General features: G+C 52.4%; 1 protein-coding gene across 1 annotated transcript; it reads left to right on the top strand.

Annotated features, from left to right (window-relative positions):
- Nucleotides 1–893: 893 nt before the first annotated feature.
- On the top strand, nucleotides 894–18,869 carry LOC309576473 (UPF0524 protein C3orf70; the record flags this gene model as incomplete). Its single annotated transcript, XM_082287808.1, has 2 exons — nucleotides 894–1,068; nucleotides 18,316–18,869. 2 exons carry the CDS (start codon nucleotides 894–896, stop codon nucleotides 18,867–18,869), a joined length of 729 nt encoding a protein of 242 aa, XP_082143934.1.
- Nucleotides 18,870–22,271: the final 3,402 nt, after the last annotated feature.

The raw sequence follows: 22,271 nt of genomic DNA, 5'->3' as shown, positions 1-22,271 counted from the left end.
AGCAGCTCAGTGTCCTGCTCCATTGGCTCTGGCACTACAGGGGTGATCTGTGTCCACCTGTCTCACAGAACAGCAGAGAACTGCACCCTTGAAGCGCCCCAGATCGCCTGTAATCGAGGCTGCTTGCCTGCTGCCCAAGCTCCCCGGAGGCTGCTGTCCGGTGCCAGGATGCCCGGATCCCATTTATCAAGCCCGGTGCTGTCTGGAGAGGAGCTCCACATGGCCGGGGCAGTGCTCGGGGGAGCCTGGCAGCCGGCCCACAGCCCGTGCTGGGAGCCGGGCTGACTCGCCCGGGGCTGGCGGCCGCTCCCGCCCGTGCGCTCCGGCCGCCGCAAGCGCCTTTGGAAAGCCGTGAACTCTCTCAGCGAGCCAAGGCTGCCGGCAGCGCCCTCGGGCGCCGTCCCGGGCTCACCCCGCCCAGCAGAGCAGCCCGCGGGTCAGCCTCCCCCCACCCGGGGGACACAGCCATAGGGCACACAGCCATCGAGGGGCATGGCCATCGCGGGACACGGCCGCCAGGGCACACAGCCATCGGGGGCACGACCATCGTGGGCACAGCTGTGAGGGACCACGGTCACCATCGTGGGGCACAGTCAGCGGGGGATGCGGCCATCGGAAGGTACGGCCATCGGGGGATGCGGCCATCGGGGGATGCGGCCATCGGGGTACCGCGGGCGGTGCTGCGGGACGGGGGCGGGGCGGGGCGGGGCGGGCGGCCGGGCCCTGCCCGCGGCGCTGCCCCCGCGGCGCTGGGCGGGCGGGCGGTCCCCGCTGCGGCTCGGCGCCTTCTCCTCCTCCTTCTCCTCCTCCTCGTCCTCAACCTCCTCCGCCTCCTCCTCCTCCTCCTCCTCTGGCCGCTGCGGCGCGGGGGCTGCGGGCGGAGCGGCGGCGCCATGAGCGGGGCGGCGGCGGCGAAGAGCGAGAAGCTGGACGAGGCTCAGGCGCTCGCCCGCAGCTGCGCGGGCAGACCCGACTTCCAGCCCTGCGACGGGCTCTCGCTCTGCGCCACCCACAGCCACGGCCGCTGCTTCCGCCTGCACTGGTGCTGCCACCTGGGATGGTGCCACTGTGAGTGAGGGGGCGAGGGCGCGGGCGGGGGGCGCGCGGTCCCGGCCGTCCCGAATGTCCTGTCGGTCCCCGTGCGCTGCCTCTCCGCCCGTCCCCTTCTGTCCGTCCCGTCCCGTCCCGTCCCGCGGCCGGGAGCAGCCCTCTCCCGGAGCTGTCCGTGCCGAGGCGGCCCCAGTGGGACCCTGACCTCGGGCGCTGCTCCCGGAGGGGCGGTAGCAGCGATGCCCGGAGAGTTCTCTTGGGGCCTGCGGTCCCAGCTCCCCTCGCCCCCGTGAGCCGGCCGGAGGGTGGGCTGTGGCATTGGCTGGGCACCACTCTCCTTCGTACCAGCCACTTCATTCTCGGTGCTTATGGTTTTCTTTTTACAGGCATAAACCCTTTTGAGCAGAGAGGTAACTGCTTTAGGCTATATATAGCAGATAGCTTCAAAATCCAGTGTTGAGCCAACTCTGGTGAAAAGGCGCCCAACGACTTTAATATTGGTATTCAAGATCCTGATGTATCTAATCATGGAGGCTGAGATTGAACTGTGGATGTCCAAACATAGTTTGATGAATAATTAATCACGTAGAGCCTTGAAGAGCAGGCTTTCCCAGCAGCGTGTTGATGCGAGGTCAGGAAATGGTGATGGAGCCATGCACTTGGGTCGTGTTGGGTTCTGGAGATCTTAAAGCCTGGATGGTCAAGGTTAACTCTGGACCCTTATGTGAACGTTACTTGGTGCTGCTGAAGGTGTTCCTGGACTCCTGACATCCCATTCTCCTTTTAAATCCATTGCCATTGCCATCTCTCCTTGTAATTTAGTCTCCTACACGGATTCCCCTTCACACGCACTTTTTGCAAATTTTGTTTCACGGGGAAAAGGGGCTGCCCCAAAAGCCAGCTTTTGTTTGGATACAAGCTTTTATATCAATTAAATACTCATTTCAGGAATTTTGCCTTGATTTGGGGCTCATTTGAAAGCAGTTCAGGACAAAAGATTTTCTTCTGTCTGTGCCCTCAGTACTGTGTGGCACAACTGCCTGTGTGAGAAGGTGCCACAGTACCTGCTGCACAGGGAGAGGGATGTCTCACTGGTGTTTGATTGATATCACAAAGACCCTCGAATTATGACCTAGATTCTTCCCAACCTTTCCCTGGTCTCAGTTATTTGTGGTCACCATCAAGATATATAAACTTATGAGCACTCTGGAGTACAGGATCAGGGCTCAAAGTGGTGCTTATAAACTGGAGATGTTACCCAAAATCATCTGGGAATGGCCCTGGCACTGGGAAGTCAAACATGGAGCTGGGAACACCTGGAGAAGCGACATTGCAGAGAGGGATCTGGGGATTAGGATGGATCACAAACTGCCTGTGCGTCAGCAGCAGGAGGTCTGTGAGGCAGAAAAGCCAAACCCAGAACCCCAGCCTTTGCTTTGGGATGCATTACCAGGAGCATGGCAAGTGTGCAATTTAATTAGTCTCTTCAGCTCAGTGATGAGGAAACCAGGCTGATGGGCTGAGCTTTGGGTGTTGCGCTTTATAGAGCAGTAGGAGAATTGGGGAGGAGATTGCGGAGATCAGCTTAGAAAATACGCTTTACAAGGGGGTGCAAAAGGAAGGGTTGTTTGGGCTGTAAAAGATTGAGGGAGGGAGAAAGGAAGGGAGGAAGGAGGGACGGATGATGAGCTTTGCAAAGCGTAAGGTAGCCCTTGCAGAGAAGCTGTGTTTGAGTCCTGCTCTGCACAGATGTGGCAGATAACCAGGTATCCCTTACCTGTGACAAGGAGAGTTTAGCTTTGGATACTGGAAAACATCGTAACTAGAAAGAGAAAGGAAGCAGGGGAACAGAGTACTTGAGCAGGTGAGGAGTCACGGTCCTCCAGGGAAGGCTTACAATGGTGTGTCTTAGGCATTACATGGAGCTGCTTCCCTCTTGGAAAGACCACTTGAGATCCCATCCAACCCTTTGCTTCCGTGTGGCAATTGTAAGATTTAAAAATAGTTATAGCATTTGCAAGAAGTACAGACTTCCTTCTCAATCCCTCCTTTATGACTAAGGAAACATTAGGATACCTTTGCCTCATGAAACCAGGATTTTAAATGGAAGATTTTAAGGGAAGTCACACACTTCATTGCCTTGTTTAATCTTCTGAAAGCCGTGGAGAAGCGCGCTCCCTTCTTGCCCCTCATTTCCTAATGCAAATTTCAGAGCTAAGGATCTCTTTGTATCCTGCTCCTGTGGAATGAGTTGAGTTGGACTTAAAGGGTGTAAGAATGAGGTCTATAATGGGAAATTGTATAGAGGTCAGAGATGTAATTAAACAGCATTGGGAGTTATCTTCCATAAACACAGTGCTGTAATACCGACTTGGGAATCCTCAGAGGGTTCTTGAAAGTGCTTTTCTGTGACTCTTAAGAGCTGTATTGGGGTACAGGAAGCTCTACATCAATTAAAAGGGCCATTGAAGTATTATTTTCCATCAGTGGCCAAGGTCCTGGAGAATGTCAGCTCAGTTAAAGTGCACTTACACTGAGAAATTACAAACACTCACCATGCCATGATGAGGAGATCGTCTCCTCATGTGTATTCAGGATCACATCTGCTTACTTCAGTGACAGGAGCAATTTAGCGTTGCAGAGCCACTTGGCTATGGAAGGAATAATTGAGAAAGAACCCAGTCTGAATTCCCCAAAGCCATTGAGGTTGGCATGCTCGGAAGTGAGCAGTACTGTAGGCGCTCTCTTTACCTCGGATGTTTCTCTGTCCGTAAAATGGCAATAATAGCTGGCAGGGAGACTGTTCGGTGTATCCAACAGCTCCGAGAGCCTCAGCTGCCCTGCGTGCCTGCATGACTTTTGTGTCTAAGCCTGGAGTTTATTTTAGGTCCTTTTCGGTCTGTTCCAGCCTCGGTGGGGAGCAGATTTGCCTGTGTGGTGTTTTCCTAAAGCGCGTCCGTGCCTGGGGAGCTCTGAACGCGGGGACAGCCTCCGTAAGAAGGGCGTGAAGAAGGCGCAGGACGGGTGTGCCCGGGGAGGCTGCGATGGGAGGGTGCTGGGCTGCCTCGGCTGCCGCTGGAGCCGCCGGGCTCTGCCCGGGAGCGCCGGAGCCCCTCGTCCCTGCTGCCGGAGCTGTCCGCAGCATCCTCCCCTGGCTGCTGCCGGGAGGCTGTGCCGGCTCCAGCCTCCACGTGGAAGCAGGTTGAGAGCTCAAGCCTCGGAGTCCTTTTCCCAGCAGGGAAGAAGGCGTTGGCCCAGGAGGTGGCTTTGACTTCAGCCCCTGTGTTTTGTCCCACGTTTCTCCTGCTTGCTCTGTGCCCTGTGTGCATGCCCTTTGCCAGGGTGGCAGCCCCCTGTTCACCTTCCTCCCATCCCCTCTGACAGCCTAGTGAGGTTTAGTTTATTAGATGCAAGCTGAGAGCCGTAAATTACTCTGATCTACTTTTTCCAGAGCTGGAGAAAACACGCCAGAGGCAGGTCTGCAGCAAGGTGCCTGCCTCCCTTTCCTCACCTCGGGATTTCCACTGCAGCTGTGATTTGCACTGATGCTGGCTGTGAGGCTGCTGCCTCTGAGGTGGTACCTGCTTATGTCAGAAGGGATCAGATCCTCGGGGTTTGCATCCGTCCTGACCTGGCAGCAGGATTTTGACTGTGTTTTGCTAATTTTACTTCCTAAGAATTAGCTGTGAGAGAAGACATCAGGCTTGATACAATTCAGAGCATTCTGTTGCGACTGGGTTAATTTGTGATCTGAATATCTTGCATTCTGTTAAACACCCTGCAAGCCCCTCGGTACATTATGCTGCAATTATCAATAATACATGATGAATCGTGGTTCCACAGCAGTTGCATCAATAGACAGTAATTGTGCCACCTTGTATTAGCCTTTCTGTGCTTTTTTTTCTCCTCTGATTCAGCATCAAAAGAACAAGCTTTTAGCTCCTTAAAGCCTCTTGCATATCTTCTATTGAAAAGTAAATGCAGCAAATGAATTTCAGTCCCACCACTTTTACAGGTTCAGCTGTTTGGACCCTTTACAAGAAAACAAACCAAGCATGGGGAAAGCGTGACATCTCCATTTGGTGGCCAGGAAGGGAGCACAGTTGCCAGGCTCAGGCAAGGAACAAGATCATGGTGGCAGGAAAGGTTTTAAAAAATGCACCTGCTCCCTGACCCTTGCAGTTTGCTAGGTGATGGATAGCACTTGTAGGTGTGCCTTGGAGTAGCTTCCCCCTTCCTGGCATGCATCACACATTATGCCACTGTTAGGCTGGAGTTTGCAGCCAGACCTGGCAGGTGCTGCACAAGGTCAGGCAGGCCTGGCAAGAGATCCAAGGAGCTGTCATTTTTCATCCAAGAGGAGAAAATGGGTTTGTGTGATGGGTGGCATGCCACAAAGGGCACATGTTTTCTGGGTGATTTTGGGGAGAAGGGCTTCTCTAAGTTTGGCCATGCCAGCAGTATTCTGGGGATGTAGAACTAGAGTATATTTACATGTGTTGTTCACCTCAACAGGCAGCTCAGGGTTTCTCTTGGCTCTCAGAGCTCCATTGCTTCCTCATGGTGTCTGAGGGCACCCAGCAGAAGCACAGTCCATGTGGCTGGGGTCTCATCGGTCCCAGCTGTGTGCTCACCAGGGGAGGGGGGTTATCCCTTATCCATTGCCCACAGCTGCAGCCAGGGAACAAGGTAAATCAGCACAGTCACTGCACCTGGGTGTGCTCTGAGCAGATACTGCTGCTCACATGCTTCTCTGCTTGAATCACTAGTGGTTTTCTTTTATAACATTTTAAAATGAAAGCATTTGTTGTCTGTCGCACAAAGCTGGTGAAAGTTCTCTGTCGAGGCCATCCTCGATTAAACCTCTTCCAGGGAGAGCGATGTGGTGTGTGTCCATGGCAGCTCCTGCCTGCTCTCTGGCAGGGACACACCTGGCCCAGGTGCAGGCATTTCCCCCTGCCACACAGTGATGTGTGCAGCATTTCTGTAGCTCTGTGCACACCCGCAACATTTCCAAGGTGTCTCTCCCTCTCTCCAGCGACAGAAGCCATCAGCAGGGGCTCTGACAATCTCCCAAGCCCATGTAATTACTCAGACCCCAGTCTGCCTGTGGGAACTGTGAACACGGAATCAGTGAGGCAGCCCTGCTTTCCTTGACAGAGCTGGTAAGTGAGCTGAGATGGTATGGGGAGGAATTCAGGTGCATCCTGATAGGGCTTGGGGGTCTAAAGAGGAGCTGTGCCTGCCTGCAGCCAGCATCTGTTGATCCCTGCGTGTTAGAGGGGCAGCCGCAGCCCTGGGATGCTCTGCAGCACAGCATACACTGTCCATCTCCAAAAGCCTTGCTCTTGTTCCAGTGGGTTTTCCTTACGTTGGGTTTTGGTGGCTGCAAAACTCATTTCCACGTCCAGGAGGGAGCAGAAAGGCAGCAGTGCTCTGGTGCTCTGTGTGTGTCCCTGTCTGCAGATGGTGATGTGGACTGGAGCTCACTGGAAGCAGCCAGTGGTGATGGCAGCTTGAATTTCTAGCAGTACTGTTCTACAAGGCAAAACTACATCCTGATGACTGATTCATTGGATAAACAGGGAAAGGGAGTTGTAACATGCTTGTGTTTGAAATTCTGAGTGTTTGAAGGAGCTCATACATTTTTCTTCGTGGAAAACTCTGTCTAAAGTGGAGTTGAGCAGTGGGGCTAGGAGCTCTAGGGCTGGGAATTTCCAGAAAACATAGCTTGGTCTAGAGGGAGAATAACCACAAATCCTGGGAGAAATAGGCATTTTTAATTTACTTCTGCTGTGAAAAGGATTTGAACATTCATCCGGTTAAGTCCATGTATCCGGACAGAATGTTTGTGCATTATGTGGAGTGCCAGGCAGGAGCTGCAGAAAGGTGAATGTTGCAGCTTGTAATGGGAAAAGACTTTTAATGAGGATTTGTTGCCTGTGGCTGTGCAAGATCTTCTCTTCACCTGTATTTTGAAGAGCTATGATATTCCAGCTTCGTTTCACTAAGCTGTACACAACCAAGGAAAGAATGTCAGCTTAATATATTCTGAAGTTACTCTAAGGAAAAACACTGCCAGTTTTTATGAGTGCACCATCCCAGACCCGGATGGCATTCTGTTCCTTGGGTTTTAGTTGCAGTCTGGAAATCACAGTATGAATGTACCATTGCTAAGAGAACCCACATGTGTCAATCCGTTGTACCCTGTGGGAATGTCAGTGCCTCTGGAAGAACCTACTGGCATTCATTTTGAATCCTTACTATAATGTTTAGAGACATGCATGTTCTATTATTATTAACAAAGGCCCAGATATCACTTAACAGAATTAGACCACAGGAAAATCTCTGAATTCAGGCTACTTGCTCAGTGTGTCTTGTAGGACTAACTCTTGTACACCTCATATGTGATTGAACAGAAATCACTGCACTTCTTTCTCCAGAAGTCTAAGAAAAAGGGACCTGTGTACCAAAACACTTCCTGCCAGCCAAAAACTCTTTGTCATGCATGACTGTGAGGCTGTTCTGTAATCTGTCTGTCCACCTGAGAGGCATAATTCACAAAGGATTACATCTGCTTGCCCCAAACACAGTGATCTGCTGGTAAGAGCCTTTGAGAGCAGCAGATAACTGACACCTTTCCTCTGTGGCTGCTTGAAGGGTTGAGTGCTGGTTTTGTGAAGCCTGAAAGGACAAGGCGGGGGACGCTTCCTACCAGAAGCAAGTACTTCTGAAGAAAAAGTTTATTAATCTTGTGTCTCGTCAGCTGGTGGGGTTGTCTGTGAATTCAGGGTGTCCTGAATCCTGCATGGTGAGGGCTGGGCCTGTGCTCCTGCTCAGGGGGCTTCCTGCTGATGAGAGGCTGCTGGCACTTTTCTCACTGCAGAGGAACAGCCTAAAGATAAAATCTGCATGGAGCTCAGTGCCTGTGGCGAGCGTGTGGCTTCCTTCCTGGACTCTGCAGGTGAGGGAATCTGTTTGCCAGCTTGAATCTGCGAGCCTGCTTAATGCCAGTGCCCGATGCAAAAGTGCCTGCTGTCACATCATCCTCCCTCTTGTGGTTCTTGACGGATGTTTCATGGGTCTTAAATGGCAGCCTGTGGTCATAGCCTTGTATTGTCCCACGAGACTGAGTCACAAGATTGTCGTCGCTGTGACTTCCATCCTGCGGGTCTGCAGAGCTGACACTGCTCAGGTCTGCTGGAAGCACTGAGAGGCCTCTCAGGTGCTTGGCACAGGACCTCCAATTTCCTGGCAGCACCTGTGTGCTCATCAGGAACACGTTTTGTCGCCACTCGTGTTGCTGCAACCAGCAGAGCCGGGCTTGTAGAGCAGGGGCATCTTGGGGTGTTCTTATGTAATGGCTCTCAATTTAACCAGTGCTGCTGTACACTTCATGACTCACTGCCAGCCTTGGTAACTTACTTCTGCACACTGGTGAGGCTCTACTAGAAAACTGTGTTTCTATAAAGAACAAAAAGCAAAATGCTTTACTCACAAACAGTGTAAGATGTTCCTGAACAAGAGCTGTGACAGTGTGGGCTCAGCTGCTGATGGATGGCACAAGCTTATACTAATGCAAAAGCTGGTTGACAGTAGATTGGATTCCAGGTAGAGCATCTCTCTCTCTCTGCATATAAAGTTATCCTGGTTTAATGTGTTGTGGTTTTTCTTCTAGCACCTCCATGAATTTATCTGCCCACAAGATACAGGGTATGTTTTCATAATGGCTTTGATTCTTCCACTAATCAATTTTTATGTAGTGACTGATCACAGAACTCAAGAAGTGCAGTTCGTGCAATTTGGAGATTTTTTTGGCGATAGTTGAGTATATTCACGTAGATGGAAGTCAAAAACCTACTGGGAGAGTGAAAACTGATTGCTTGGCAACTGGGCCTTGTTTTTAACATATCCATACTTTAATTTAGGCCACGTAACAGTTGGAATTTATACATAACCTATGTTGTAAAACAATTTCAGCAAGAGGCATGCATTTGTATTCTTGTTCTCACTGGTGGCTGCGGAGCTCGAGAGCCCACACGTCTGCTCTCGAGGCTGCTTGTTTGGTTGTGTACTTGCACCCAGCTCTGAAATGACTCCCTGCTGTGCCCAGCTCTGTGCCAGGCTCTGGCTGTCCCTCTCCCTGCCACATGATGCTGGTACTGGTGTACACCTGCAGCCATTCCAGGCAGGATGCTTGCCTGCTCCACTCTGTGTGGCTGCCTGGTTGGACTTCAGTGCTTTCCTGAGCCTTTTCAGAGCTTTCCTGAGCCCCACTCCAGGTGTTTGCACTCTCTCTCTCACTCTCTCCCTCCCTCCCTCCCTCGTGTCCCTGGTCTCTTGTGAAAGGTTGGAACAGTATCAGGTGTGGCAGGGTGGACTGACCAGCTCCTGCAGCCTTCCTGCAGCCCACCAGCATTAGCCCAGCTGTAGGCAGGGCAGGTGGAGGGAGACACTCACCTTTTGCTTTGTTTTTCCTCCCTGTGCCAGTAGACCTTGATCTGCTGGCACAGGAGCCATTCTCCAGCTGGTCCTGTGGGATCTTGACTCTCTGGATGTGAAGCCAAGGGCGATGCTCCCACCTCTGCCAGCATTGGCTCACTGTGCCACAGCAGAGAGCTGTGTGTACTCCCAGCTCCACTGTCCAGGTGCTCCAAGTCACTTGCCTGCAGTGGCACTGGGTGACACAATGGCTTGATGTGATACCCACCTGCTCCACCTCCAGTGGTGGTACTTGAGCTTCTGTTTGTTCATGCAGAGCATTGCTGGATCCCCCCCCACTCCAATGGGAGTGTTGGTGCCCATACTTGCACTCCTCAGCTCCACGTGGTGACGTGTTCCGGGCGCAAGCAGGGAGAGCAGTCCTTTAAATTCCCCAGAAATGGGTGCTTGTGGTAGAAATAGCTTGGTTTGAATGGAGATGTGCATGAGGCACCAGCAACAGCACTGGGATGAGGGTTAAGAGTGTGTTAGGAATAAGGACCCTGTTCCCAGCACTGAGGAATGTGTTGTTGTCCAGCCGGAAGGCTCCTGCTCCCACACAGCCACTGCACAGATGCTGTGCCAGCAGGAGATCCTGGCTCTGGCCACAGGAAGGGAGCAGCACAGGTACAGCACATCCCATGGGCCATTGCTTCTCCAGTCAGCCACCAGGAAAACTCTGTGGCCACAGAGATGCATCTGTTCCAAGCTGCAAAACCCAACCTCCTGTCCCAGCTGTCCCCTGTGGGTGCAGAGTGCAGGTCTTTGGAGAGGACTTTTCCTTCAAGGGCCTGGTGAGCTGTTCTGCTTGTTTGAGAATTCCCAAGAAAGCATTGTATCACATGCAGAAGCTCCGGGTGCCCCCTGCAGCACATACCACACACCTGGAAGACAACTGGATCTTGTGCCTCCAGTGCCTTTGATTGCCAGGCAATGCCATGGTTTTCTGGGTAGTTTGACATGGAGCTGTGCTTATGTTGCTTTGTTTCCATATCAGCACACTGACTGGCTGCATGGAAACCATGGGCTGCTGAAGCTTGAGCAGATGGTGCACAGGGATGGGGTTGTAGAATAAATATTTAGCACTAAGCCATTTTTTTGCTATTTTCTCTACTGAATTTTAAAAATATCTAGTGTAACTTGGGGGATAAAATTTCTCAGGGGAATGTGTAAGAAGTGGCTGTTCTGGCCTTTGGGGGTGGGTTGGGAAGGGATGTTGGAAGATGAATATCCTTGGATTCAGAGCTTGGGTATTGTTGCCCAGCTGCCATGCTGATGGATGTAACCAGGGCTGTGCCACGCTTTCCATGCCTGTGCTTCCGTGTTTTTGGAACCCAGCATGGAGCTGGGGTTAGGAGCACCTGTGGTATGGGTGACATTCTCCAGATACTGAAAGGAAAGAGCTCCTCCAGAACACACACGTGGTGTGTGCTGCTGCTCACTGCCTTTTTGGGTGCTGGTACTCTGTTCCTGTACAAGGGTTAGTGAGCAAATTCGGCCCCTTTAAGAGGGTTTATGGCTGCATGGAACATCCCTCAAGCCTTCAGGGTTGTTTTTGCTTTAAGTCCAGTAAATCCGTGTAAGCAGTGAGAGGGAAGAGCAGGGATGATGGAGGAAGCTCCAGGGTCTGTTTGCATTTAAGCGTTACCTGCTCTTAAGCTGATGTGCACAGAAACTCCTCAAAGGCTTAGACAGCTCACAGCACGTACTGTCATGATCCTTTTTGTATTTAAAACAGATCAAGACAAAAGGGCATTAAAATACAAATTTGATGAGGAAAAACTTTCTGATTTTTTTCCCCCTCTGTGTTGGTTTCCTGTGAAAAACGTCGAGTCAGGGGCTGGCACAGCTGTCTGGCTGCACAGCAGGGAGGGAACACCGCTCCTCCACAGGAGAGAGCTGGCAGCTGTATGGAATTGCTCCTGGGCAGCCACTGCCAAAACATTGCTGCACTCGTTCTTCCCTGTGCTTGGCTGGGGTCTGGAATGGGATGGACTCATTAGTGCTCGGATGGAGGTGCTTCTGTGAGAAGGAGCCCTTTGCAGTGATACATTTCTGTTAGGGCAGAGCCTGCCAGCCCTTCCTGCTGCACTTCCAGCCTGCTCAGGTCCTGCTGCGTGCCTTCTTTTTCTGTTGTTCCTTTGCTGAGTTGATTTGTGCCCTTGGAGTCTCTTCTGTGATCCCTTACTGGGCCTTCTAGTTCTGCCAGAATTCCTGCAGGTATGCGGAATGTTCTGTTTGCATTCCCCACACTAGAAATTTCTTTGAGCAATCTCAGTGCTTTTTCAAAGTTCTTTGGACAAAGTGCAAGGCAGAAATATCACTTGCACCGAGGTGCTGCATATCTTTATCTACGAGGCTTCTTCAAGGTGGACAATCATTTCAGTTTTGCATTATTATAACCACCAATGGCCCAGTTCAGCTCTCCTTGAGCCTGTAAATCTGGCAGTACCTCAGTGTCCTGAAGTGTTTTCCATTTCCTCTGGTGGCTCATTCCACATCTTACGGTCACCACGCAGCTCGTATGACGTGATGTCTGTTCCACACATCACAAAGAAGTGCAGGCTGGGCGAGCAGTGGGGTTTTTCACATGTGCCATCTGTAAATGTGCTCCAGGTTTCTCCTTCCATTTGTTGTCGCCCCTCTGGAAAACTCAGAACTGTGCTCTAAGTGTAGTTTGGAGTTGTGATAGTCCTCGGTGAGTATTTATGGGTAGGGCAACCTTTGTTTGCAAGGGTCTGTTGTTCCAAGCTGTGCATGTAACTGGAGAGAGGAGGAGGAGGAAGGCCAGAGCAGTCATTTTGTCCACTGTTCAGCTGGCAGGGCTGGAAGGCAACAACCCTAGGTAGGTGCCCAGCCCACCATCACACTTCCCAATGGAACTCTGCTCTGCTGGGCACTTGGCAACAACAGGTGTGATGGGCACCTCCAGCAGGCTGAGGGTGCCGAGTGCCCTCCATAAACCTGTGGTGTGTTTAATCCAGGGTGTGCAGCGAGCTTTGCTTCAGTCAGTGAAGGAGGAAACCCTCCCCTGCCCCAAGGTTCTGCTGTGCCAGCGGTGAATCCATACCCGCTCCCTTCCCGTGCCCTCAGGCTGGGCTGGAGAACCTGTGCCACCCACTGCCCTGGGGGACCCTGGAGACCCAGGTGGGCGTGACAACCTTTGTACTGTCCAGCTCGGAGCTGTGCCCACCTGCCAGACAGCTGCCATGGGCACTGTGCTTCCCGACAGCCAGACCCAGCTCTCCTGCCACGCCCAGGAGATGTGGAGCAAGTGCTGCTGGAAGAGCACTTGGTTGTTCTCCATCTCTTGCTGTGAGGAAAGCCAGTGCTCGAGAAGCTCAGCTCCGAGCTTTCCACACACAGAACAGCTGTGCAGGGAGCTCTCCTTGGAATAATGTGGAACCCCTCCAAGGCAGCGCTGTCTCCTGTCACACATGCATTATGAATGCTTCCTTTGCCTTCACTCCTTCAGAGCTGTGTGGTATTTAATTAGAGGGTTTTTATGTTCTCCAGAGTGGGACCAATTCCCCTCCCGTGTGAGCTGAATTTTTTGGCAAGGTTGCAAGTGGCAGTAGGAAAGTCTGGCACAGCTGGAGTGAGAATCCCCTTGGACTTCACAGGGGGGGATAGCTGGTGCTGTTACCCAGGTGTATGTTCGGGCAGCACCAAGTCACCGGCGTTTAGGGAGCAGCTCCCTGCTGGTGAACAGGACACCTCCCTCCCCACCCTCACTGGGGGCCTGTGGCAGCCATGGACTGTGCCCTGGGGTCACAGCTCCAGCCCCTCTGGAGCATCCACCACAGCCAAAGGCATGGAGATTCCATGGGACCAGAGCCAGTTGACCTTCAGCCCACCTCTGCCTGGGACTTCCACAAGTGCTCAGCCCATGTGGGAGCAGTTCCTAAGCTGAGCCAGGCCACGTTCAATAGCCTGCAAGTAGCAGGTCTTCGTTAACCTTGCTGATTTTTGGAGATAGATGAGCTAGCAGATGGGAGGCTGCAGAAATATTTGTTCCAGCAGCTGCAGGGGGAAGAATACATATAAAAGAAAGATTTTATCTTTCAGTTAATAGATGTCTAAATGCCTTGCATGTGAACAAATACCCATGGTACGTATTGCTGACTTAGACTCGTAAGATCCACAGCTCTCTCTTTCCATTTTCTGAAGTGCAGTGCAATTCATGGTGTTATTTATTAGGACTAAGTCCTCCAAGGTAGCATCTTGAGAGGGTAAAACTGGAGAATTTATGAGAAATCTCCCTCCTGTAAGCTCAACTTTTTTTTTTTTTTTTTTCGATATGCCAAACACATTAATGAGTGTTAGAGGTAAACCAGAATGCTGGGATGGAGGGAAGTGGAAAAGAAAATTTTCCAGCAGCACCTCTGCTTATTTCATGGTTAAGTTATTTTGTATTAGCCACGGAAATTGCTGCTGTTTTGTGTCTGTTTGGTGAGGATGCATGCAGGCTGCCCAATTAGCAAAAAATCAGAGAGATGTGACCTCGTGGCTTGTTTCCCAAGGCTTGGTTTGGGGTTTTGGAAGCAGGAGGCTCTCTAATACAGCTTCCAGTCAATCAGCCCCGTTGTTCTGGTTAACAGTGCCACAAAAGTAAAAAATTTTCCGAGTTGCCTGGGTTTGCTGGAGGTGTGCAGGTGATGATAGAGCTCCCTGCTCTGCTGGATCCTGCCTTAGCCTGCTGGCAGGCTCAGTGGAGGCATGGAGCCAAGGCTTTGGGGAACAGCATCCATCCGATTTGGCAATAGAAATCCTATTCCTGTGCACAGAGCAACAGGGAGATGAGCACTGCCCAGCACTCACTTCCTTGGACATATTTGAATAGTTGTTCTGCAGTTGAGTACTGGCTGTAGCGTGTGCCAGGTCCCTGAGGATTTGGTTTGTGTGCTGGCACAAGGGCCAGCTGAAGAAACAGAGAAACAATCGTCCCTTTCTCGTTGTGCACAGGCTGCTGTCACTGCGAGGGGTCAGACAGAGGGGCAGTGATGGTGGGGGATAATGCCCCTAGCATGGAGCAGGCCTGGGGACAAATAGCCTATAGACCTGTTTCTGGGGTCTCTCATTTCATCCTCTCACCTGTCAGGCAGTGGCTGTCATGGACAGCCAAGACTTACCATGGCAGCCATTCTGGCAGAGCCTGATCTCACAGACACAGTCGCTGCTTCCAGGAGAGGAGCAGGCTCTTGTTTCCCCTGAGCCCTTTTGCCACGGTGGTGGAAGTGCAGAGCCAGAACTGTGACACCTCTTCACAGCAGCTCTTAAAGTGCACAAGAACTTCCCAGACTTCTGCAAATGCAGCAGATTTCTTTTCACAGGATTTGGAGTTTGTGTTTGACATGTGCAGTAGTTTTTTTTCACTGCCTTCCGCATAGGCAGTGGTGGGGAAGTGACCCAGGAAACAGCTTGGGATGAGGTGTTTTGTGTGACATCTGTATTTGTGCAGAACACTGTCATTTACAGGAGCGTTCATCAGCACAGCAGTCACAGAGTCCTTCAGCTGACTTGGAATAAATAGGCAATAAGTTCTGAGCTAGTGTATTAAATGGGATGGATCAGAATAGGTGCTCGAAGTACTGTTTTATCACAGACTGTTGCCAGCTGTTCAGAGTCAGCAAAACTATTGCTGTTGATTTCCACGGGTGTTTGATCAGATTGAGATGGATTATAAGAGAACCTGGGGACTTGTGCTTCTAGGGCCATTTCTAGTGAAAAAGCCAGCCCTGGGAATCCTGCAAGCTGCAGGGGTGAGGGGCAATCTTATTTCTAATTTCTGCATTTATTTTTCATAGGCTGCATCCTGGCTGAGGTGTTTCCATGCATTATGTAGGGTGAGGAGTGGTAGCTGAGGCTGTGAGCACAGCATTGTCCGTGATCCAGTCTGACAGCCCCAGTTCTGAGCACCTGGTCATGTTTTGACACAAGTTTAATCTGTCTACAGTTGCCTCTAAAAACAGCTAAGACTTGACAAACTTATACCAGAATTCTAAAGAAATGTAGAAATCAATTAACGTGGAAAATTCTCCTTGTTGTGTGTTGGCTGATTCCTGCTTTACCCTGGCAGAGCTTGTCCTTGGCACGTGAGGAACGTTCCAGCCCCGGAGGTCACACAGACAGGCTCTGAAATCCTGTGCTCAGGGAATGGCTGCTCTTTGCTCCTGCCCTGGAATTAGTGCCAGCGGGGCAGCCCGAGACACGCAGGGAGCTGCTGCGGTGGAGGAGCAACCAGCTGAGCTCCAGCAGCTCCTTGGCTGCCCCGGCCGCCGCTCCTCTTCTTTTCCCAAAAGGGGAAAAACATACACCAAAAAAGTCAAACTGAGGAGGCTTTGCTTTACCATTCCATGCCTGTGCTGTAAGCTTCCTCGGCTTAAATCCATTGCTTTTTATTCCCAACATCCTTCTGCCAGCACGTGGTGGCTGTTTTAAGTGGAAAAACAGAGTCCTCTTGTACAGACACCTTTGTTCTTCATCCTGGTAAAATCTTCACTGGACCCTTTCTTGGACTCTTCAAACAGAGGTGGCACAGAATTGAGTTGAAGAAATATTTTTCACCAGTATCTGGTTTTATTTTATCATTGGTTGTCAAAGGAGCCCACACAGAAGCACTCCAAATCTATGGATAAATAGAGCATTGTGGTTTCAGGCAAGGGCAGGCTGCACTTCAGTTTCCATGAGCTGAATTTATCAGACACTATCCCAGCCAGGAGCACAGTAATCATCAGCTGTGGGGCTTTGCAAGGCAGTGGCATATTTAATGTTCACTAATTTCACAGAAGGATTTCTGGGAAGCAGCAGATGGCAGGAAGCCGTGGGCTGCTGCTGTGGCTGTGAAGGTGAGGAGCTTCCTAGGGAAGTTCTGTCCACAAGACTTGAGAAACCTCCGAGGGACCCCATCGCTCAGAGACCACCAGAACCACGGATCTGTGCTGGAGGAGTGAGAGCTGTGCTCTGCCTGTGGCTGGAGCACGCAGCTGCTGGATGCCAGCACTCGTTCCTCTGAGTCACAGCAGGTTTAGGAACTCCACCATGGTAAAGAGATGGCAAGTGGAGAGGATGGCTTTGTGTTTTCTGTCATCCAGCCATAAGCAGACAGGAGAAAAGCTCGATTTGTTGTCACTGAGCTTTCCCCGTGGCTCTGTTAACAATTACCATTCCACAGATCGTAGGGAGAAAACATTGGAGGAGGTATTCGAGGGGAGCTGGTCAAAGCCGTTCACACACTTCCCTCTGCTGCCAGCTCTGTCTGCGCTCTCCTCCCAAGGCACACGGGTGGGCTCTTCCCTCGTCGTGCCTGGAGCCTCTCCCACGCTCAGAGCTCTTCCTTCGGCTCCGAGGCCTTTTTGCTGTGCTCCCTGTCCTTGGGCTACGGGGCGTGGAAGTCCCAGCCGACTTTCACACGAGCCTTCCCTTCCAACAGCACAGCGGGGTGGGAGAAGCCTTCCCGGTGCTCGAGGTTCCCGGTGACGTCCCGGAGCTGGCAGAGCTCAGGCTGTGCGTGGGCCCCGGCACAGCTCTTCCCAGGGCTGGGAGGGATCCCCAGCCTCGGGGGGATGCTCTGCTGCGGAGAGGCGCTGCAGGGCGAGCGAGCCCTTCCCTGGGGCTTGCAGCAACCTGGTCTGGCGGGAGGTGTCCCTGCCCAGGGCAGCGGGATTGGAACTCCGTGAATCTTTAAGGTGCCTCCCAACGCGAGCCATTCTGCCATGTTCCAAAGGAGCGGGTGATTCAGGGGGAAAGGCTGCACCGACCTCTGAGCTGGAAACACACCAGCACTCAGCCTTCCTTAATGCAGGAGCTTTCTGCCCCTCAGCTGGAGAGCTCCAAGCACCCGCACAGCCCCTCCGTGCTTTGGTGCATTTGCTGCCTGTGCAAAGCAGGATCTGCCGCGCGTGCAGCAAAACTCTTCCGACAGCCCCACTACTCACAGGGCTTCTGGAAATTTGTGCTTTCCCACCGGATGAGCCCCTGGGGAGACATGAATCTTTCAGAGGCTTCATGCAATAAAATGCAGCGGTTTACAGTCTTAGGCATAGCCTCGGGTTTCTCAGTTTTTCCTGACATAGTCCCAATTTTCTGCTCTCTTATTTATTTCTTTTAGTGAAGATGTTCAGTTCACACTTTGTTCTGCTCAATATAACCAACATAATCCTATTTTCTTACTGCTTAACCAGATAATCAAGATGCCAAAAGCATTTCTAAAGCTTGGAAATTCCCTTATTTTCTGCCTTAAAATTCTAGTTGTAGTCATGTATGAACTCCTGGTTTATAATATGGAAGAACACGATTTAGAAGAAACAAAGAACATGGAAATACATGCAAGGAGACTCACTGGAATAATAATGATGTATTAAAATTTTGATCATTGTAGCAAAGATGTAAGCTAGAACTTACATGACATGTTCAGTGGGGGGAAAAAAGCCTCTGAGAATCTCATCACTTTCCTTTCTCCTAGAGGGTGGGGTGGGCAGATTTGGCATCTTTCCCCCTTCATGGCTATGGAGTTGTGCCCCCGGAGTAAATTCTCCAGAGTTAGTCATGTCCTACAGCTGTCCTCGAGGCAGGGGCAGGGAGAGGAGCAGCACTGGGGTACAGGAGGCAGTGCTTACCTGCAGCATGAGGTGTCACAGGATCCATACCTGGAGAGGCCACAAGAGAAGCAGCGGCTGCTGCCAGCAGGGAACTCTTGGTGGTGTCCAAGGGTGTCAACGTCACCGCTTTGGTTCGGACTCAAAGGCAGCAACCTTTAAACGCTGCTCCTCTGTGTCCCCACAGGTAAATACGTCTACCAGCCCATGACGCCCGTGGAGCAGCTCCCCAGCACCGAGATCCCCGTCCGGCCCCGGGAGTCCCCCAACACCATCCAGATCTCGGTGTCGCTCACCGAGCACTTCCTCAAGTTCGCTCCCGCCTTCCAGCCGCCGCTGCCGCCCGAGGCGCCGCAGTTCTGCACCATCGCCGACCTGTTCATCGACAACTACCGCGTCAAGTGCATCAACGGCAAGATGTGCTACGTGCAGCGCCAGCCGCCCGCCCCGCACAGGGCAAAGCCCGACGAGGGCTCCGTCCGCAATGCCTTAATCACAAAGGAGAGCAATACACCAAAACCAGAGCACTGCTCGTCCCCCTCCAGCTCCGAGGACTCCGGCATCAACGCCGTGGGGGTTCACTACGTGGAGTCGTGTGACGAGGACACGGAGGGGGTGGCCGAGCTGAGCTCAGAGGAAGATTACAGCCCGGATAGCAGCTGGGAGCCGGACGAATGCCCGCTCCTGTCGCCCTCGCAATGCGAGATGGAAGTGATTGAGACTATAGAAACCACTGTGTAACCACACAAGTCGGCATCGGCTCAGTCCACTTCCTTCTCAGTAATGTTGCTTTTGTAGTATTTCTATTTTCCGTTTTTTCTGACAATCCCTTTTTTCCAGTGCACTTGATATTTCAGATTCCTGTCATGGGAGCGCGGTCACAGGACTTACATATGGTGAACTAGCAACAGCCTGAGCAATTTTAACACGTTCTCAGCCTGATCAGCTCTCCCACGTCTGCACGTAAGGTAGTGACAAATCTTAAGACTTTTCTAGCAGAAGTAGGCCCTTTTGTTGGTCTGGGTTACCCCCCACACAACTTCTCACACGAGGATGTGCCACTTGAGATGTTTCCACCTGTCGGGTTGTTGGCAGGGAGCCCTCAGAGCACAGGGGGTGCGTGCCTGGAGCAGCAAACCGAGGTGCCCTTACTCTTCCTCAAACAGCTACACGAGGCTTCTCCCGTCTCTGTCTGTCCTGGCGCCTCGTCCGGCCTCTTCCTGGTGCTGGTGTGACCCTTCTCCGAGGCTGTCGGCACCACGCTTCCAGCAGGTTGGAATGGCAGGCTAGAGAATGCACAAAGTGCCTCCAACTTTTCTCCAGGCTATGCACTGAGCAGCTGCTTGAGGGTAGGCCAGGCTCTGAAATCTTCTGAGAAGGTAGCTCATGCTCTGCAGGGGGATGAGTTGCCTGAATCCATCTGGTCCCTTTTCTCTGCCTGGACCTGGGAAGGGGGTCTGGCTTTTGCAGGTGGGCAGGAGGGGGAGCAGGCAGAGGTGGGGCATGGCCATCTAACCAATACCACACTGGACTGGGGAGTACCAGGACAGGCGAAGGAAGCGACTACCTCCGAACACCCGCCCTTGGCTCCGCCTCTGCCTCCTCCTGGGCTCTTTGGTGCCGGACACTCAGGACCAAACAGCCTCAGGGCCTGCATTTGCCTGAAGAATAACAAAGTTTAAACAAACAGAATTCTACCAGCCACACCACTGTGTTGGCAGAGCTTGGGGACAGCGTGGAGATGCCCCTGGGAGGTGGCCCACGGGCTCGGAGGCATGTGAGCTTGTTAAAATACAGCCTGAGGTCATCCTAGTGGAGAGAGGAGGCTTTGGCTCCTGCTCCGTGGTTCCCAGCCCAGGAGCAGGGTCGGAGCAGGGGACCCTCACCCGGCTGGTAGCGGAGCTGTCTCACAGGAGGTTCGGTTTCCGCCGCGCTTGAAGGAAACAAAAAAGGCGCTCTCAGATTCCAGCAGCTGCAGGGAGCTGGAGCCAGTAACTCCTGTGCTCCCGCAGCGCTACTGCCGTGCTTTGTGTAGTTGCTGTTTGCGTTTCAGAAGTCCCTGGTGAATCCAAGGCTGTATAAACGTGTACAGTTAGTGACTGATCCTAGATTATAGTCTGTGGTAGAGGATGGCTCATCTCTCACTGTATCCTGACAATGTGTTCCCACTTTTATACACTTTGTAAATCAGTATCTTTAGAAGACATTTAGGCAACAGTGTGTGTCTGTGCACATGCACGTGTCTGGGAGTTTCCATGGGTGGATACACAGTTATGCTGTACTTTTTAGACTAAGACTTTCGGACAAAAATAATAGGTTTTATAGTTTTGATGACTTACATAAAAATGTGCAATGCTTGTGAAACAAGGAACTTGGGCCATTGCATGAACAGATACATTCTCACAAGGCACTTGAAAATACTCGGTTTTTCTGAGGGCATTTAAACAAAGGCTGTAGTAAAACTAAATAGGATTTATTTAATTTTTAAGGGCGGGGTTGTCTTTCTTGGCTAACTACAGTTTCTAACAACATTTTGGTGTCTTTGGACCATTCAGACACATTCCATAGGTAGAAGGAAACATATATAAACCTACAGCATTTATTCATATTTAACCTTTCAATTATAACCCAAGTTGAGAGCTGAATGAGCTCACTCTCCTGCCTGGCCTGGCTGAGCTTTCCTCCCGGAAAGAAGGTGGCTCTTCCTGCCCTGGGAACGGCTTCTCCTTCCCAGGCAGGATGGGTGGGCTGGCGCAGCAGGGCCTTTCCCAAGGGCAGGGTGCTCCTTGCCAGCTCTCCCTGGGGCACCAAGGGCAGGGAAGGTGAGCAGGACCCCCTGTCCGGCACAGCTCACCTTGTTTGCAGGCGAGCAGAGCCACAGCCCTGCCCGGGCACCGGCGGTGACCTCGGGGGTGCTGGTGGCAGACACAGCACAGGGCCCCTGTCAGGATCCATTCTTTCTTAACTGTAAGTAATTAGCAATACCCACAAGCTGTGAGTGTCTCCTACCCAGGATTTGTTCAGATGTCTTAAGCACAATAAGCTGCCTCTTCCTTCTGTTGTTCCTGGAAAATGTCAGCGGCGCTCTGGGGAGTGCCGGGGCTGCTGGCGAGGGCAGGCAGGGCCCAGCCGCGGGGATCTCCTGCTCCATCCCACAGCCGGCTCGGGATCGGGAACGCTCCCACGGAAACGGGGCTCCTTCCTTTGCACAAACCCGGGCGTGGCCGTGCCGTCGCAGCTGTGCCCTGGGCTGGCTGCTCCCCCTGCCAGGGAGAGGTGTGTGTATATTTCCTCTTGAATAAAATACTGAACAACTGGCCTTCTGCTTGTCCTAACTGCCTGCGTGCTTTCCATGATACAGAGAAACATTCCCGGACTTCCAGCCAAGGAAGAGCTGCTCACGGCTTCAGATGGCAGCCCCTGCCACAGCCCCGGAGCCAGGCAGAGAAGGGGAATACCCATGGGAGCACACCAGGCCCTGGAACGTGCTGGGGCTGGTGGGCAGCCTCATGGCCCAGCGCTGGCTCACCTGGAAAGAGCTGCCCCAGCTGCTGTGTGGCTGCAGGCTGGACACAGGCCAGGGTAGTTCTGCTCATGGGCAGGAGGTGAGCACACAGGGCACCTCGGGCCCCAGGGCACTGCTCCTGCCCAGCTGAGCTCTGCACAACACCCGGTGCTTCTGTGTTCCTTGGAGGGAGCCATGCTGCCCCGCCTTCCTGCCATTCTGCATGAGCCCTGCACCGATCAGCCACTGGCGTTCTGTGTGCAGGGAGAGCAACACCTGCCTGGTGCTGGGCTCTGGAAGCAGCTGGGACCCTGAGGGCACCTTGAAACACCCAAGTGCCAGCGCCAAAGAGAGCAGGGGGAAGAGACGTGTGTGTGACAGCACAGAAACCCCACCAATGCTGGGTTGCAGTGCTGAGAGCAAAGTGCTAAAGGTTCTGTGACCATCAGTGCCCTTCACACCCACCCTCTGGCCCTTGCAGCCCCCAAGGGCCTTTTACACGCACACTCCTCCCACCCCCAACACAGGTACAGGTGAGAAGCGAGGTCTGAGCTTCACCCACAGGCACAAGATGTATCCTACTCTTACCAGCAGCCCACTCGAAGTGCAGAAGTCACACAGGAAAGTTCAACCAAGGG

Source organism: Coloeus monedula, assembly GCF_965178545.1.
Source record: "Coloeus monedula genome assembly, chromosome: 10".
Taxonomy (NCBI): Eukaryota; Metazoa; Chordata; class Aves; order Passeriformes; family Corvidae; genus Coloeus; species Coloeus monedula.
Note: the sequence above shows the minus strand (reverse complement) of the source record. Positions and strands in the feature narration are given on the sequence as shown.